The 19,078-nt window shown below is 48.4% G+C and overlaps 1 protein-coding gene across 1 annotated transcript in view; it reads right to left on the bottom strand.

The window, feature by feature from the left end:
• The window catches only part of RIN2 (Ras and Rab interactor 2), a 102,765-nt gene that overhangs the window by 7,767 nt on the left and 75,920 nt on the right, over positions 1–19,078 (bottom strand). Inside the window, exons 10-12 of the mRNA XM_024753735.1 lie at positions 18,403–19,069; positions 3,049–3,354; positions 1,153–1,284 (exon numbers count right to left, since the gene is read on the bottom strand). Of these exons, the coding sequence (XP_024609503.1) occupies positions 1,153–1,284; positions 3,049–3,354; positions 18,403–19,069 (1,105 nt within the window). The remainder of the gene's footprint in view (positions 1–1,152; positions 1,285–3,048; positions 3,355–18,402; positions 19,070–19,078) is intronic.

The raw sequence follows: 19,078 nt of genomic DNA, 5'->3' as shown, positions 1-19,078 counted from the left end.
TGTGATAAATGTGTAAGGAGAGGAATTCCCGCGAAGACATGTGGATACAAGGAGACTGGAATAAAGACACAGACCTACTAGAGAATGGACTTGAGGATATGGGGAGAGGGAAGGGTAAGCTGTGACAAAGTGAGAGAGTGGCATGGACATATACACACTACCAAACGTAAAATAGATAGCTAGTGGGAAGCAGCCGCATAGCACAGGGAGATCAGCTCGGGGCTCTGTGACCACCTGGAGGGGTGGGATAGGGAGGGTGGGAGGGAGGGAGACGCAAGAGGGAAGAGATATGGGAACATATGTATAACTGATTCACTTTGTTATAAAGCAGAAACTAACACACCATTGTAAAGCAATTATACTCTAATAAAGATGTAAAAAAGAAAAAAAGAGTCATATACCACAATGTTCATTGCAGCATTATAAAAAAAAAAAGAAGGAGACTGAACGGACAAAGTAAATCAAAAGCAAACCGCTCAGATTTTACTCCTCTGTAGTTTTATGTTAATGATGAGCTGATTCTATTTTTTTAAATAGAAAAGGAAATTAATGCTGTTTTCGTCTTGAAAACCAAATTTAAAAAATAAAGATGAAAACAAAAGACAGGGCTTTGTCCGACTCACTGACAGCAGGCGGTTGTGCCAGCAGTGGAATTATTCTCCAGCGAAAGTTTATAGCTTCCCCTTGGAATCAAAGAAACCATTTCTTCTAAAAAACTGCATTTATTCTACTGAAAGGTATTTTTTATTGCACTTAACCAATCTCAGTGAAGTATAACTATGGCAGGGTTGCATTTTTGTGTGTTTTTCTGACTTTTCCAAATTTTCAGCGATAAACATGTATTACTTTTGTAATCTGAAAAAAAAAGTCAGCACATTCTTATAAATGAACAAAACTAAAACGGCCGTCACCCCTGAAGATGTCAAAAAAGCACCCATATAAGTGCCAAATGAGCCTGGGGTTTTATTTTGGGGGATGAAAATGTTTTGGAGCTGGAAAGAGGTGGAGGATTGCCCCAGATTGTGAATGCATTAAATGCTTCTGAATTGTTCCCTGTAAAATGGTAATTTTATGTCACGTGAACTTCAATTTAAAGAAAATGAAACCGAAGAAAAGCACCCAGATCCTCCCACTTCTTCAAAAGCCTGTTACCTTCTCCGTGTAACAGGGATGGGTCCAGGAGTTCCATCATGTACTCAATCTCTGTGTCCAGTTCCAACATGTCGCACTGGGCTATGACATAGGTCAGGACCGGTAAAAAGTCATCGGCTCCATACATCCTCCCTGGAGTAGGAAGAAAGGGGGAGACAGACGGGGATATTTTTATCAACATTTCTTCCTTTCATATCCTACTTGCTGCTTTTATTAGACAGCGAGGAGTCATGCTGGGGAAGTGAGCTATTCATAAAGAGAGATGGGTGTTTCTGGAATCCTACAGGGCCTGGGCCCCTCCCCACTGCCCACGTCAGGGACCAACCCTAACTCACAATTTCAGAATGAATGTCTGAGTCAATGAACACAGGGAAGATTTTCTCCCCATTTCCATGATTTGCATCAACCTCCGCAATAGAACAGAGTACTTTGAAAGAGTTTAAACTTTTTAGCAAGTGACACGATAAACCATTTGCGCAAGTGTCTACTTAATGCTGTTACTCCTTTGTGTCTTGTTTCCTGTTGCTTTCTGTGCAAGGTAATCAAAACTCAGTGACAGAACCAAACTCGAGCAAGGAATAACTTGTTCCTTCTCTGTCTTCAATGTGAGCTCAATGTACTCATTCAGTGTACACTGAATACATATATACGATTAATATCTGCCGAAAAATGTTTCGTCTTTACTGCTACTTTTTACGACAATGCAGATTCTCAACTAGGGGTGATTCTGCCCGCCTCCCATCCCCACCAGGGGAGTCTGGCTTTGTCTGGAGACATTTTTCATGGCATTCGGATGCTGATAAACTTCCTACAGGAAGCAAGATGGCCTCACAGTGAAGAATTCTCCAGATGTAATGTCATTAGTGCTGGGATTGAGAAACTGTGCCTGAGAAGAGCAGAACCCTGTGCAGATATCACTCGGGGGACGTTTTATAAACGATTTCACGGACTACAGAAAGTACATTTCTTGCGTGTGAAGTATGCTTCCAAACTGCAGAGGTGCTGTTCGTCAGCATCACCAGCTCTGGAGCGCGTGTGTTAACGTTTCTGCCTCGCAATCTGCGAAGTGCTTGCACGCGGCAACCTCCTCCAGCCATGGGTGACAGAGCCCGTGTTTTCTCTCCGCTGCTTCTGCATGGAGCGATTAGACTCAGAGGGAAAGTTGTGACCATCCACGGAATTAAAAAGGCTCACCCAAGACCTGGAGCGCTGTAGGGCTCATCGCTACCCATGAATCAGGGTCACTCCTGCACCTACAAGAAGCAGCGCAGGGGAAACCCGAGGGCTGACTTACGTGAATTCCTACTACACTGCATCAGTATGGAGCAAAGAAGGGAGAGCCAATGAAATGGCTATGATGAAGCCACATTATAGCCGAATGCTCCAAGTTTGCTGTAAATCACTGACACAAACCCTCACTGGCCAAAATGTAGTCACAACAGGAACAATCATAAATATTTCCACCATGCTTGGGGCTATGCATGCGTTGTCCCATCTAATCTGCACCTTTGGAGGCAGGATGGGGTCATACCCACGACAGGTGCAGAACCGCAGCTTGGAAGGTTGATTGTGGTGGCCAAAGCCCCACAGTTAATGAACCCATTCGCAGAGCTAGGATCTGAACTCAGACTCCCAAGACTGACTCTGTATCCACTACCCTGAACTAAATCTTTTATAATCTGGCATCGTACAAAAATCTTGTTGCCCTCCTCCGCTTACTCTTTCGGTGCTGTTTGCTGCACGTGGACTAATTTGCCAGACACCAGAGTAACACTTGTATTTTTGTGAGCCACTTGGTGAAGTCAAGAAACGGAAAGGAAGAGCAGTTGGGAATCAGAAAGCCCGACGTGTCCCAGCGCCATCGCGAGGCCAAGAGCCCGGGCGGTGTGGCCTCACCTGAGTTGTTCTCCATGACGGTGTAGATGAGTTTGCAGACCCTCAGCAGCAGCATGACTTTCTTTTCTGGTGAATACATCTTCTGCATGGTCATGAACTTGACTTTGATTTTCTCCACGTCCACAAAGTCAGGGGTGGGGGCGAAGACGCCCAGCTCCTGTGGATTCCTCTGCCGCACGAGCTGCAAGTTCTCCTTGAGTTGTTTCCATGAGCCGTCGGCCACGTGGAAGTGCTTCAGCATGGCCTCGACGTGGCCCTTCAGGGGCTTCAAGATGCACTTGTGCATGGCTTTTTCCAATACCACATCTGCCAAAGAAAGCACAGCTACTGTGACCATTGACTGAAGAACGAAGGAGTGCGAGGTCTGTTTTCTGGGAATGGACAACTGCAAACTAGTGCATTGGTTATCGGGCAGACGCGTCCGAACTACACACCCAACCAGCCAAACTTTAGCACATCACTCACGCGCCAACCTTTTCTCTTCAGTAGAGCCAGGAAGAATGCATCTTCCCTAATAGTCTTACGGTCTCTCTGCATGCAGTCCATACAATTGAATATACTTGGCTTTAACTGCTTTTACACCTCCTCACCCATAAGCACAGGTGAATAGTCCAGAAGACATTCTTTCGACCCAGTCCTTCCACTGAGGGTCCAGTGGACAGTTAAGCAAATGTGTTATGTTAAAGGAAAGATTGGCTAATAGCAAGGGTTCCAGCTCCCTTAAAATATTTCCTGACGAAAAAAAATTCAGTCAAATACACATGGTATCTCGGATTGGATCCTGGACCATAAAAAGTCTTTATGTCATTTGTTATATATAAAGGACATGAGTGGGGCATTAGATGAGATTTGAATAAAGTCTGCAGATTAGATAATATTGTTAACAGTGAATCTGGCTTCTTTCACACAGATTGACTCTTGGAGACTCAGCCAGCTGTGTCTGGAGCAGAAGTGTGCTCTTTTTCACAGAATGAATCTTCCGTGAAAGTTAATGAAAGTTAATTTCACTGCAGTTTTGTGACACGATGTCCCTGCTTTTAGAAAATACCCACTGAGGGCTTCCCTGGTGGCGCAGTGGTTGAGAGTCCGCCTGCCGATGCAGGGGACACGGGATCATGCCCCAGCCCGGGAAGATCCCACATGCCGCGCAGCGGCTGAGCCCGTGAGCCATGGCCTCTGAGCCTGCGCGTCCGGAGCCTGTGCTCCGCAACGGGAGAGGCGACAACAGTGAGAAGCCCGCGTACCGTTAAAAAAAAAAAAAAAGAAAATACCCACTGAGGGCTTCCCTGGTGGCGCAGTGGTTGAGAGTCCGCCTGCCGATGCAGGGGACACGGGATCATGCCCCAGCCCGGGAAGATCCCACATGCCGCGCAGCGGCTGAGCCCGTGAGCCATGGCCTCTGAGCCTGCGCGTCCGGAGCCTGTGCTCCGCAACGGGAGAGGCGACAACAGTGAGAAGCCCGCGTACCGTTAAAAAAAAAAAAAAAGAAAATACCCACTGAGGGCTTCCCTGGTGGCGCAGTGGTTGAGAGTCCGCCTGCCGATGCAGGGGACACGGGATCATGCCCCAGCCCGGGAAGATCCCACATGCCGCGCAGCGGCTGAGCCCGTGAGCCATGGCCTCTGAGCCTGCGCGTCCGGAGCCTGTGCTCCGCAACGGGAGAGGCGACAACAGTGAGAAGCCCGCGTACCGTTAAAAAAAAAAAAAAAAAGAAAATACCCACTGAGTATTTTGCGATCAAGGGACACAATGCCTTCAGCCCGCTCTCGTGGTTTAGATAAAAGAGAATGTGTGCATGTGTGTGCGTGTTTGTGTGTGTATACGCACGTGCGTGTGTAAACAGAGAGAGAGGCAGGGAATGAGGCAAGTGTGGCAAAGTATTAACACTGGGGAATTCGGGTGAAGGGCAGACGTGATTTCTTCATACCCTTTTTGCAACTTTTCTGTACGTCTGAAATGACTTCAAAATAAAAAAGTTTTAAGTCTTGAAGTGTGTTTCTGTTCAGAGTTAGGAAACACCTTTAGGTGTGGGAGGCATTAGTTTTCCCTCTTTCTTGGAATGGTTTTGCCCAGTGGAGTAGCTTTCTTGGCTGACAGTACAATGACCAGGACCATGAATCTGGAGGTCTGGTCTGAAGATGGTCTGTACTGTGAGAAGCTCTCTGCTTCTCCCACACCCCGCTTTTCCATCTCAAATGTTTCACATTCTCATCAAAGCTCCACGGGTAGCAACCACACCTAATATATGACACTTGGATGGGATTTCCTCTTGGAAGCCCACAGATCCATGGAAATAGCCGAGCTACCTCTCTGGCCTTTGGAATTCCTGACATAGTTCAGATCACATTGAATCCAAATTATCACCTATTATTAGAAGATCAGGGACAGAGAGAAATCTCAACCAGACATACCCGCAGAAATCAAGGTTGAAGCAAAAGAGGTTATGAAGAAGAAAAACAGAACAGCATTTTCACTTCACATCTGGCATTATAACAAATTACTTTGCACTGGTTATGTTGTGTTAATAAACTTATATAAAGTCATATCGCATCTTTCACTTCACCCCAAATGGTCACTATGATGAAAAGTCAATCACAGCAATTAACATTGAGTGCTAGGCTTAATGTTAGGCTAGGCTCAGTTGGGCTAGGCTCTATCTAAGTACTTTATATCATTATCTCATCTAATTTTTACAATACCTCTATTATTTTTGCATAATACGACAATTATGCCCTTTTTACAGATGAGGAAACTGAGGCTTGGAGATGTCTAATGGCTTGCTCGAGGCCATACAACCAATCATCCTGCTTTTCAAAGTCAATGATTTCTTAGTTCTAAAGTTCATGGTGTTTCATAAACATTCACCAGTTTATTCCTCTATCCAAAGGTTCCGAAGCTACATTCCTGGTGACCTCTCTGCAGGAACGAGGTCACCAAGGGGGTTGAAAGTCACGTCAATCATTAACCAGGATGCACATGAATGTTGGCAGCTGTGTTACTCGTAACAGTGCCAAACGGGAAACCACCCAAGGCCCATCCCAGTGGCATGGATGCCAGGATATATTCGCACAATGGAATTCAGAAAATGGAATTCAGACAACAGAAGATTCATTCCGTGAGAAACAGCCCACTGCTGCTCCAGACACAACCGGCTGAGTCTGCAAGATACCATCTGTGTGAAAGAAGCCAGACAGACACAGAAGGGTGTCTCCTTTAGCACGTCATTTATACGTAAAGTTCAAGAGCAGGCAAAACCAATCTGCGATGACAGGTCAGGATGGCAGTCGACCTTAGGAATAACCAGGGCCGAGGGGGGCACTTCTGGGGGGATGGAGACGGTTGATGTCTGGATCCGGGTGGTGGCTACAGGTGTGAAAACTGTCAAGCTGAGCACTCGAGATTCGCACACTTTGTGGATATAAGTTAAACCTCAAGAACCATGTGGATAAATCAAACCAACAGAAAACACCTGGAGACCTTGAACCCCAAGGGCAACTTTTAACTTCCGAGCAAGGCTGGTCACCTCTGGGCCAGAGCATGCACACGAGTCATCTCCAAAAGGTTGTGCGCTGTTCCGGGGACGAGAGCAGAAAGCTCCTCATCAGCAGGCTGAGTGGGTCCCCTGAGCAACGCATCCTCGTCCCCAGGGAAGGGACGTCGGCCTTTGTGCCATAAACTCCGCCCTTAGGAGCAAATGGGGCTGTGGAAATCTGCTAGGAGGGTTGAAACCTACAACCCATTGCCATGTGCCCACTCCCTTAAAACCCCAAATGAAAAAAAACAAACTTAGTACGTTTTTTAAAGGCCGTAATTTAGAAATAAGGAAGACTGGTCTCTTTGCATTCTTTTTCAGGACTTTATTCCTAACTACCTCTCTACCCCCACAAATCCTTAATAAACGTGATGAATAGAAAAAAAGGCCAAGTGACAGGGACCCAGTACCCAACTGGTTCTCTCCAATAGGAAAAAAAGGTTCTGCTCATGTAGCAAGAGGGAAAAATGATTTTAGGAAACAAAAGGAACAGAAAATCTTTCAGAATGTGGGCTAGCTCAGAACAAAAGGTAAGAACACATCGGTCAACGTGGCTTATAAATTACTACTGTCTGTTTTTTTCTACCATCTCCGGTTGCTTTAAACCCAAGAATAATGCTGTTGTAGGCACTTTACATGCACTGACTTTTCAGATCCTCCAACAAACCCATGGTGGAAGGACGATGATTTATTTTATAGATGAGGAAACTGATCCCCAGGGAGATTGATGCCACACAGGTAGCAAGAGGGGTAGCGACGATTCAAACCCAAGAACTCTGGTTATGTCACCTGTGTTTAATTACAAACATAGAAACAAGAAGATACTGGAGAACTGCTTGAGCTACAGCAGTTTGAATATTAGAAACCAATTGCTAACTGAATCACCAACTGGAAATACATTCTCTGAAAATATTTATAGAGATCCTATGAACTGGCCCCAAAGCTCAGCCATAGAAGGGAAGAGTAAGGAGTATCGGCTTGGAGATCCCTGCCCTGGTGTGACCCAACACCGTGATTTATAGGAAGAGTTAACTGTGTGGGCTTCTGGTGCTGTGAAGTGATCGCCCCCCTCTTAGGAATGAGGACAGAAGCGTAACCTCTGTTACTTCACTCTGATCAGCTCCAGAGAAAGTCAGACTTGAGACAAGGAACCATCACAGAACAGGATCACTCAGCAGCTCGTCTGAACACTTTCTGCTCACCCACTGCTGCCGTAGGGGACATGAGAGACCAGAAGATGAAGTTCAGAGAACGTGCGTGTCTTAGAAAGGGTGCGAGGAAGCGGCCTGGCAGCCCGCCCGTCTCCATCTTTCTCAGTGACTCTGGCCATGTGACCTCACCTCACCTCTCTCACCGTCACCGCCTGGAACTTCTGAACCGCCATCGACTCCTCACCCATGGCAGGCAAGACAGAAGTAGCACTCTGAACCTGACCGATTGTCAAAATAAAACAAAATAATATTCAACATTCTCCGGGGACTCTAACCGAACCCAGAGTCTAAACAACATGATGTCCAAAAGGAGCGGGTCGCAACCTGGTTGACAAAAGATCAAAGATGAAGTTCGGGCTTCCCTGGTGGCGCAGTGGTTGAGAGTCCGCCTGCCGATGCAGGGACGCAGGTTCGTGCCCCGGTCCAGGAAGATCCCACATGCCGCAGAGCGGCTGGGCCCGTGAGCCATGGCCGCTGAGCCTGCACGTCCGGAGCCTGTGCTCCGCAACGGGAGAGGCCACAACAGTGAGAGGCCCGCGTAACGCAAAAAAAAAAAAAAAAAAAAAAAAAAAAAAGAGGAAGTTAGGTCATACCGCCTCTTGGTGTATTCAAGTTCTAGCATTCTGATTATCCTTTCGAGAAAGTAAAGTAGAAGAAATAGAAGCTAATGTTTTTTGGCAAGAGGTGGGCCTTTTTTGTAGGGAACTCAAACTGTGAAATGCAAACGTTTGCCATCCCTAGTACGGACGGGTGTCTGTTTGCACAGTTCCTGGTACAGGGGCCGTACGGATGCCCGAGCTGTATCTTAGCCCTTGCTCCAGCCCTCTGATGAGGAACAAGCGCCATCCTCATTTCGCAGACGGACACGAGGCTTAGCAGTCAAATGAGTTTCCCCGGACGGTGGAGAACCTGGTCATTCCTACTGCAAAGAAGCCAGGAGGTGGCACAACGGGCCTTGCTCTGTACAAGAAGGGCAAAACGAGCTGGTTCTTTCTTTCTGTGCTAACAGTTTCCTTTGGCTACACAGCTGGATTAAAGATCAGGGCTGATGTCGACTCAGTGCATTCCAAACACTTTTATGTATGTTTTTAAACTACCCTTCCACTGACATGAGTACATAACCCCTATTTGTCTTCATTTGAGGTCTCCCAGAAGCCCACCCAGACACAAAAGGACTTGAGTGGTTCCCCTGGGAGGGGAGTCCAGGAAGCATTGGTACCAGATGGGGGGAGGCGGCCAACACCGAGGGCTTTGTTAACCAGTTACCCCTGGGAGGAGATGCAGCGCAGGGGTGCCTCAGAGCTGGCCCCCCAGGGGAGGCGGCTGGGGGACTCACACACCTGCTCCCTTCAGCCCCTGCCTGAGGGTGGCTTCCCCAGGGTGGGGTGGGCTTTAATTCCCCAGCCTTTCCATCCGCCCTGGACTAGGGCTCTGGTGGCACCAGAAAGTGTCGGGAAAATGCTGCAGGTGCCGGCAGCTGGAAATCCAGCAGCGGAGTGAGTGTCAGTGGGGCGGGTACAACAGTGTCTGGTAACCCTACTGCAGGTGAAGAAGCCGAGGCACAGAGAGGTTAAGACACGTGACCAAGCACACACAGCTCAGCAGCAGTCGAACTGGGACTTAAAACCACAGCCCTGGGCTTCCCCGGTGGCGCAGTGGGTGAGAGTCTGTCTGCCGATGCAGGGGACACGGGTTCGTGCCCCGGTCCGGGAGGATCCCACATGCCACGGAGCGGCTGGGCCCGTGAGCCATGGCCGCTGAGCCTGCGCGTCCGGAGCCTGTGCTCCGCAATGGGAGAGGCCACAACAGTGAGAGGCCCGCGTACCGCAAAAAAAAAATTAAAACCACAGTCCAGCCTGAGCCCTTACTCTAAACCACCCCCTGTCCCCTCCACCCCCTACCTTTCATCTGGGAAATGTATTCACCCTTCTCAGCGAGCTGAGATGTGACACCCAGGCGGCCACAGGAACACCTGTCTAACCCTCTGCACAGACTAATTATGAAAAGCAGACAGACCACCTTGTGTCCCAGTGGCCCTCGGGTCAGATGTGAACTCCAAATGAGCGCTTTTCTACTTTGAGGCCTGGAGGGAAGAAGATGAGCTTTTCAGGCCTCAGCTTCCTCATCTGTAAAATGGGACCACTCACAGCTTCCTGATAGGACTGTCGGGAGGACTGGGGGAGACCTACATAATGAACACCTCGTACGCACCTGACACCTAGTAAGCGAGCAAAAGTCACTGGTTCCCTCTGTTCCTTTCCACGGTGAAGTGTATGTCTTTGATAAAGGACACCAGGATTACTGATTCAGGCCTGTTTGGTTTGGTTTGGTTTTTTTCTGTATTAACTGTGGTTTACTTGGTTTGATGAATAGGAAAGTCGCCTGGCTTCCTGTACAGTCAGTCCCCTGGTATTTGTGGGTTCCACATCAGTGGATTCAACCAACCGTGGATGGAAATATTCTGGAAAAAATAATTCGGGAAGTTCCAAAAGACAAAGCTTGAATTTGCTGTACGTCATCAACTATTTACATAGCATTTACACTGTTTTGGGTATTAAAAGCAATCTGGAGATGATTTAAAGTATAGGGAGCATGTGCGTGGGTTCTGTGCAAATACTACACCATTTCATTTAAGGGACCTGAGCATCCTCGAACTTTGGTATTCACGGGGGTCCTAGAACCAACCCCCCTCAGATACCAAAGGACAAGTGTACACCTTTCTCTCTCCTGTCTTCCGACTCTTCCGCAGCCCCTCCCATCCACAGGTACAAGGACAGAGGATCTGAAGTCTGGCCCTCAGGGTCTTCCTGCCCCGAAACTCCCAGTGCTTTGTCACTACCTCATTCTGACCCCATCTCACAGCTCAAGACCATAGATGAGCTGAGTGTCTTGGGCAGCTGTGTGTCTCAGAGCGATGGGAACAGACAGCCCCCAGCCCCACTGCAGATGAGCTAGCGTGTGGGATGAAGGGTGGGTTTAATTCATCACCAACACTTTTTGGTCAACTAGCTGCAGAGGGCCTGGGTCACGCTGCTGCCCCTGCCCTGTGTGTGCCCACTCCAGGCCCCTGGCACCCGGCCTGTCACATGGATCCTCAGGTGTTTTTGGCCAGTGTCTGATTTGACTGGCGGGTACCTGAGCTGGAGCGACTGTTGAAGAGTGTGACTCTTACCCTGCCTGGGACGATCTCTCTAAAATGCTCTCCAGCACCTTCAAGGCTCAGGCAGCTCTAGGGATGGACCCTGACTCGCCCTCCATCCCTTCTCCCTGCCACATCCCCACGAATGAGCAGCCCACGCTCTCGCTGAAGCCAACGGCCCTCTATGCCTTTCCTCACACTGTTCCCTGTGCCCGGCAGGCTCCTCATGTCCCCCGATGACAGGGATCCCCAGGAAGCCTTGCCTGCCTGCCTGCTCCCCCTTGCTGCATCCTCGGAGCTCTTTGCTGCGTCTGCAATGCATGGCACAGAGCAAACTTGACCTCCCTCCTGGAGAAGCCCTCCGCACACCAGACCTGGGGTGAGCCGCCTGCAGCCCTGAGCCCAAGGCCCACATGTAGCGTGTGTTCCACAAGTGACCTCTGAATGGAACTGAAAATCCTTCCTTGGGGTGGCTACATGAAAACTATGTTTCTTCTCCTTAGCCCTGCAGAATCCAGAAAGTGTGACTCTAGTGGGGAGCCCCTTGCTCGGGTGTGGGGCAGCCACCAGAGGCCCCTGCAGGGATGTCTTGTAACCGGGGTTTGCTTTAAGGGTTGTCAGCAATGCATCCTTCGGCCCTTAAATAATAAATGATAAAGGATGCTTTATCACTTAAAGGAAGATCCCATCAGCCTAGCAGAGACGATCAAAATAAAAATGACAAGCACTGGGGTGGCAGTCGATCATTTACGTATATTTTTGTTCGTTTTGGTGGGCTGGCTTCTAAGAAGGGCATTCTGTAAACGTATAGGCTACTTTCATGCAGTGTTTTATGGACGAAATTCACCAGAGTTATTTCAGTGCCTTCTAGTAAAAGGTTGTTGAAAATGAAGGCAGTGGAGAAGAGACCCATCTTCCTTACAGAACAATTATAAATAATTTATGCAGCCCCTCCGACCTCAGGGAGGTGGGACTTAATTCTACCCTCGTCCCTTGACTGTGAACAGTGCTAGGGGCCTCCTTCCGAAGAACAGACTATGGAAAGGGGAGTACTTTTTTTTTTTATTTTGGCTGCGTTGGGTCTTCGTTGCTGCTTGCAGGCTTTCTCTAGTTGCGGCGAGCGGGGGCTACTCTTTGTTGCGGTGCGCGAGCTCTAGGTACGCGGGCGGGCTACAGTAGCTGTGGTTCGTGGGCTTAGTTGCTCCGCGGCATGTGGGATCTTCCCCGGGACCAGGGATCGAACCCGTGCCCCCTGTATTGGCAGGCGGATTCTTAACCACTGTGCCACCAGGGAAGTCCCAGGGGTGGGGGGACGTTTTTATACGGCAGAGATCTGGCAAGCTTGGCCTTGGGCTGGTGATCCAGGCTGACACCATCACTGAGGAGTCACGTGGATGGGCGGACCCTCTGGTGTCGTGGCCGCCACAGGAGGGCAGGAAGGCCTCCACAGGAGTTGGCTTCGGCCCTACATGCATCCTGGCTTGAGGGCACTAGGCTCTGTTTCCTTATCTATAAACCTGAGGATACTAAACGGGGCCTCCCGAGGCAGTAAGGGGGGGGTTAAGGGATCCCCTGCACAAAAGTGTTCGTAAACTATTGTGGAGGCTGTCACTTGGTTCTACTAAAAACACAGGATGCATTTAATACATACTCTCTACTCAACAGAGGCGGTGGGCTGTGGCTTCCGGTTTCTCAAAGAAGCCCCTGGGCCTGGATGATAAGTGAGAACCTCCCGCGTGGACGCCGTGTCCCTGGCGGGAGCAGGGCTGGCCCTGCAGGATGTAGTCCCTGTTGGGAGGCTGGGCCAACCAGGCAAGGCTGGGATGAGGCCAGGAGGATGAGGGCTCCTCTGTGGGGTCTGGCCTCACCAAGACAGCCAATCAGAGCCATCCTTTCTGTGGAGCAGAGTAATGGAAACAGTGTCAAAGATTCTGATGCTTCCCTTTCAGTCCGCCTGGCCCTTCAAGTGTGCCTGGGCTCCCGCTCTCAGTTCCCATGTGGAGTCCTCTCTTGCCTGGGGGCGTTCCCTGCCAGCGAGGTGCTTCTCTCTCTCGAGATGGCAGATTCCAGGGATAGAGTCAGGAAACACGCCAGCACAGACACCTCCGTGTGCCTCACACTCTGTGACGTCGCCCCCCTTCCCCACCTCAAGAGCAGAGCTCTCTGACGGTTCCCCTGCTCAGAGCATCACAGAGACAGCGACTCCTGGGCAGAGATTCTTAACTCCAGGGCTGTGAACCTTCTTTTACTTGATATGACATAATGAACCCAATGTTGACGCCCTGAAGTAAAAATTATACAACAAATGATGCCCCATGGAGAATAAGAGGGGCTTCTTGCTGCAGTCTTCTATTTAAACTAATTTTCAAAAATACCATAGGCATTCTTTTTCTATGCTGCAAGAGGTCAGTCTTTCTCCTTCTCTCTACCCTTTGTTAACGTACAAAGAGACTGACTCCTTGCAGGTGATATGGACACAAGGACTAGATCAGAAGTCAGAGTCAAGGTTTTAATCTCAACTTGGCACCAATATGCCTCTCTGGCCACACCTTTCATTTAAAAAAAAAAAAAAGATCTGAAGCAAAGTAGTTTTAATTGTTTAACGTCCAAGGAATGATTTCAGATCTCCTTTCTTATTCATGCTATGCTCTCTGGTGATTAACCACATTTCAGTACCATTTCTCTATTAAAAAAACACACACACACACACACACACACACACACATAAGTAAATTGATGTTCTCTTTGAAATATGCTGGAATCGTGTTTAAGGATACTTTTTCTTCAAATAATTGAAATGCTCTTCAGAGAAAATACACATTTTGACAGCTATTAAAGAAAGTAAAACAATATATTGTCTTGTTTTTCATTATTGACTTTTAGGAATACAGTTGGCTTATTTGTATCTTTGTTGATCGTCTATGGGCAATTTGAATGAAATAGAAAATTTGGGATTACTAACATTTTTGGAGTTGGAAAAATTTTGTTTTTCTTGAAACAAGACTTGAAAACAGAGGGATTTCCCAAGATTAACATCAAATCAGAAGTAAGACTTCTTTTGCTTGAATAAAATCAAAACACTAACCACAAAAATGCAACAAGTTCTGCAAAGTGTAGATTTCACGACCAGCAAGTTTGGACTAAGTTCTCCCATTGGTTGAAAGAGACTGAAGCAAGAGTGGTGTGATGTGAAAACCCACCAATGAGCAGCACGTGTTGGGATAATAAGTGATGTCGCACCTATCAGTACCTTACAGGGCTGGACACACTGGTGGTGAGTACACCTCACTCTGTCCATGAAGTCACCGATCCTGGGCTTTTGAGGAAGATGCCAAGCAGTGTACACACTTTGTTAAAGCAGTTGTTTGTCTCTCCATGTACCACTTTTGCAGAGTCGGGGGTGGAGAGGTCCCCACAAGGGAAACACGGTATGTGGCCCTGGAATCAAGAAAGAGCTGGCTCTCATGGGAACTCATCTCATCCTCCAATCAGAAGAGCAAAGCTGATGTCAATCAACCAAGAGGTTCTTATTGAAGAACCTCTAAATGTCAGGGCTTTGCGTGGCAGTGCTTTAAAGAGTGGTCTAAACAGAATTCAAATTCTCCACGATAGGGCACAACCAGTTTTTCATCTTTGAGATTGTTTATCATTTTATTCTCACCTAGAAAGTGCTGACCTACAGGGCTGTGACAGGAGCACATGGACAAAGTGGCAGTGGGGGAGAGCGATTCAGTTTTTTCATTGGCTTTTCTCTATGCAACTGAAGAACCACTCTCTGAAGAAGATTAGCACTGTATCCAAACACTAAACGCATATATACATGCACTCACGTGGTTATTTTTCGCAGATGAATGATGGCTCTAATTCTACGTGGGTTAAACCAGTGAAATACCTCCTCCAACTTCCGTGTTTTCAGGATGGAATTCTGTAAATCTAGGCTTTAAATTCCCGCCTCCTAGTTCAGAGCTCTCTCCCTCAGAAGCTGTGGGAAAGGAGGACAGGACTAGATTTTTTCTGAAGCAGAGAAACCCAAGTGGCATTCTTGAAAAGACTTCTGAGCATCAGTAGACACCTGTTCTGAACAAATTTGAGGCTTAGAATTCTGGGGGTGGCATTCAAGTGAATCCATTCAAAGTGAATTACAACCTCCCAGGAAGTGAGATTGGTGGGAATGAGCAGACAGGCGAGAAGAGATGGGGGTTGAATCCAAGCTCCCCTACCTACCAGCAGCATAACCCTCTGCAAGTCACTGTATACATCTCGGCCTCCATTCCTGAATTTGCAAAACGTGAACAAAATCTACACAAATGTACCAACCTTGAGTTGGTTACGAGGCTTAAAGGAATCACCGTATTAACAAGTTTTTAGTAAACTAGTGAGCCCTTCATTTAGGAATATGTAAAGCAGACAATTAGACTAAGTCCATTTTCTTGCCAGGGTCCTAATCTAAATGTGCACATTTAAGGGGACTGGTTTTCTAATAATTAGGGTCACATCCTTCCCTCCAGCTGGGTGCATGATGAGTTCCTCGGGTCACCTTCTGCTCTGGCTCGCCTTCCTCTTAATTTCAAAAGCCCAGCACATTCACTGCACTTTTCAAAACAGAATAATGGTTTCACTGGGGAAGCAACAGATATGGTGAAGCGTCTGCTTTAACGCAAAAGCTTAGAAAACCAAAACGAACCAATAAAAAAGTGAGGCAGTGCTCGGGCTGGGCACACCTCCACCTCCACAGGCAGCTTCGGTCTGAGCTGCCTCCACTGAGGGTAAGCCTGTATTCTAATTCCCCTTTAAATTAAAATTTAAATTAATTTTTATTGAGATACAATTGACCTATACCGTATTCATTTTAGGTGTATAACATAATTAAACAATTTTTCCAATCCCCTTAATTTCTGTTCTTTTTCCCTTGTAGAACATTTGATGTTCTTGTTATTTTTTTATCTTTATTAAAAGAAAATTTTTTTAACTTTTTATTTTATATTGGAGTATAGTTGATTAACAATGCTGTGATAGCTTCAGGTGTACAGCAAAGTGATTCAGTTATACATATACATGTATCTATTCTTTTTCAAATTCTTCTCCCATTTAGGTTGATACATAATATTGGGCAGAGTTCCCTGTGCTATATAGTAGGTCCTTGTTGGTTATCCATTGTAAATACAGCAGCGTGTACCTGTCAATCCCACCTTATCCCCCTTAATTTCTGATGAGAAAATATGAACACAGGCCACGGCCGGGGAGAGGGGTGAGGTTCGAAAACCATGGCCTTTGAATCCGACAGAAGGAAGTTCAGAAGCTGCACGGGCTAATTCCTGGCCGGTGTGGCCCTGGGACACCCCGCTCCACCTGGCAGAGCCCTGCCTTGCTACATGGCACACGGATGGCTGCTTCACTGGGCTGAGGCCAGGACCCACTGCCATCGCTTGGACAGGCGGCCTGGCTCAAATTAGGGGCACCCTAGACGTCAGCTTCCCTTCTCCTTACGACCTTAGATTTTAAATTGAAAGCTGCATCCTTCCGGAGCAGCAAAGTGTTTGCAGCAAAGACTGCTGGCCAAATTCAAATTTGTTTTCGGAGAAAAGGAGATTTGGTGATCCAAGAGCAAGTACCCTCTCTGAACTTCACCCACAAAGAAGCTGGCAGGAGAGCTTCCTGGGACGGGCGCTTCTGTTGGTGCTCACAGCATCGGCGGGGAAGGAAGGGAAGGCCTGGTTCCCCAGGGAGGAGCCTCCTCTCCGTGGGCTGGTTGGCGCTGCCGGCCACATAACCCAGGGCTGACATCAGCGCCCGCAGAGGAAGCCGCTCCTGCTGGTTCGGGGTCTGAGCGGGTCTCCTCTGAGAGGCAGGCTCTGGGGGGCGGGGACAGAGGGAGCCTGGGTGGCTATTCTGTTGTCCCGAAGGCGTTTCCCTCTCTAAGGCACATCCTGGGGCACATTCCTTCCAGCGTTCTCTCCAGCAGCCCAGCTCTAACCACGCCCCATCAACCCAGGCACAAGCCATAGGAAAACAAACAAGGCTTTGATTCCTTTGTGAGAAAATCAAAAAGCTGCTGAAACCCAAAGGAGAGAGAGGGAGAGAGAGGGAGAAGGAAGGAGAGAGAGACAGAGAGACAACACTTGCTACCACACACTGTTTACTCCTTTCGTCAAACGGACCCAATCAGAAAGAGAAATTGGGGTTTTGCTTTATAAACGGCCTGCAAATGTTTGGGAGCCCTTCTGGCTGCTGTGCCCAGTCAATGAGGTCTCTGAAACTAGCCTTTCAGAGTCAATCTTCTTAAGTTAAAAAAAAAAAAAAATCCCTTAACACTCTTGCCTTGGAAAAAAAAGATGGCTTGCCAAATTCAATTTTCCCTTGGCCAAAGTAACCATTAGCAATTCAGCCTTCCAACAAGGTTATAAAGAAAGTATTTCCCCTTGACTTCGGAGAAAACACCTTTCATGTGACCTCCAAATATGTGACTTAGTTTAAAGGTACACAAACCAACTTGTCCATTTGATTTTTTTTGTTGTTGTTTTTTTTTTGCTTACTCCCTCACAGTGCTATTTACTGAATTCTGTGATGGGAAGCTGGCAAGGCGGTTACCCTCTGGGGAGAAGGGGGACAAGGCGGGGATCCCAGGGGGCTCTGGATGCTGTCATGTTCTGCTGAGCTGGGGCTTGTTCCCTGTGGAAACTCACCCAGCTGCACACCGTGGGCTCTGCCCTCTTCTGAGGGTAAAAAGGGCACTTCCCAACCAAAGCAGCGCAAACCCCCCGCCTCTCAGAAGACAGCAAAAAACGCCTTTTCCTTGCACACAACCTGCAGAGACGCACCTTCAGGAGACCCTCAACAGTCGTGTCACACACACAGCACAAAATCAGGTGGGCAAACGGATCCTCAGAAGGCAAGCTCCATCCCTGAACAGACCCATCTGCTGCTCCATCGGTCACCCCCCACCCCAAACATGTCCAAGCCTGGCGCATAGCAGCCAAGTCAGGTATAACGTGAAGTCTCCTTCAAGAAGCTGTGCTTCCAGTTCAAATCAGCCCAGGGGCTGCAGTGTGTTGCTGTTTTGAACTCCAGAGAAAACTCCATCCAAGAGAACTAACACAGGATGCGCTGTCCTGCCAGGCTACATCTATCTATCTATCTATCTATCTATATCTATATCTGTATCTATATTTGTTGTAGTTTTATTGAAGTATAGTTGATTTACAATGTCATGTTAGTTTCAGGTGTCTAGCAAAGTGATTCAGATATACAGATATATATATTTTCTTTTTCAGCCTCCTTTCCCATATAGGTTATTATGAAATATTAAGTATAGTTTCCTGTGCTATACAGTAAGTTCTTGCTGGTTATCTATTTTATATAGAGGAATGTGCATCTGTTAATCCCAACCTCCTAATCTATCCCTACCCCCCTTTCCCTTTGGTAACCGAAAGTTTGTTTTCTATGTCTGTTTTTAAGGCAAGGTGGGTACTCACCTATTTGGTCTTCGGGGATCAGCGACTCGATGGGGGGGTCCAGCTCCGAGCTCTGGGACAAGTAGTTCTTCACCTGGGTCATGAACTGCCGGACGGTCTGCAACAGGTCCGTGCTGGACACGTGGCACTCCTTGTTCTCCTGCAGGAAGCTCACGTAGTCCTGCACCAGGCAGCCGAAGTAGGTGCGCTTGTCGCGGGCCAGCTCGGCGATCCTGCGCACCATGCGCTTCTCGGGGGTCAGGAAGGAGCTGAACACCCCGCTCATCTTGCGGAGCTGGGACTTGACGAGCTTGGGCAGCACGAAGGAGCTGTTCCTCTTCTTCTTGGACTTGATGGGGGGGGCCATAGTCTCCTGGTCGCTCTCCACGTCGTAGTCCTCCAGGCTGCTGTTGGTGTCCGCCTCGTAGCCAAACAGGGGCATGCTGCGGTCCAGGTCCAGCGAGTCGGAGGAGGAAGTGGAAATGCTCATGTCACTCAGCCTCTGTCTGCCTCCGCGCCACGGGGGCCGGGATGGGGATGCAGGGGCGGCGGCCGGCCGGGCCCTCGTGCAATCCCGCGGGGCCTCCTCCTCCACCGCCTCCACCGCCTCCACCGCCGCCGGGGCTCCACCTGCGCCGCCGGCCGGGCCCGCCGCGGGCTCCGGGAGAGGCCGGCCGCCGATCAAGGTCTTGGCGCC

This window comes from Neophocaena asiaeorientalis, unplaced genomic scaffold (assembly GCF_003031525.2).
Source record: "Neophocaena asiaeorientalis asiaeorientalis breed wild unplaced genomic scaffold, Neophocaena_asiaeorientalis_V1.1 scaffold302, whole genome shotgun sequence".
NCBI classification, from domain to species: Eukaryota; Metazoa; Chordata; class Mammalia; order Artiodactyla; family Phocoenidae; genus Neophocaena; species Neophocaena asiaeorientalis.
The sequence above is the reverse complement of the archived record's forward strand: the minus strand, read 5'-3'. Positions and strand labels throughout refer to the sequence as shown.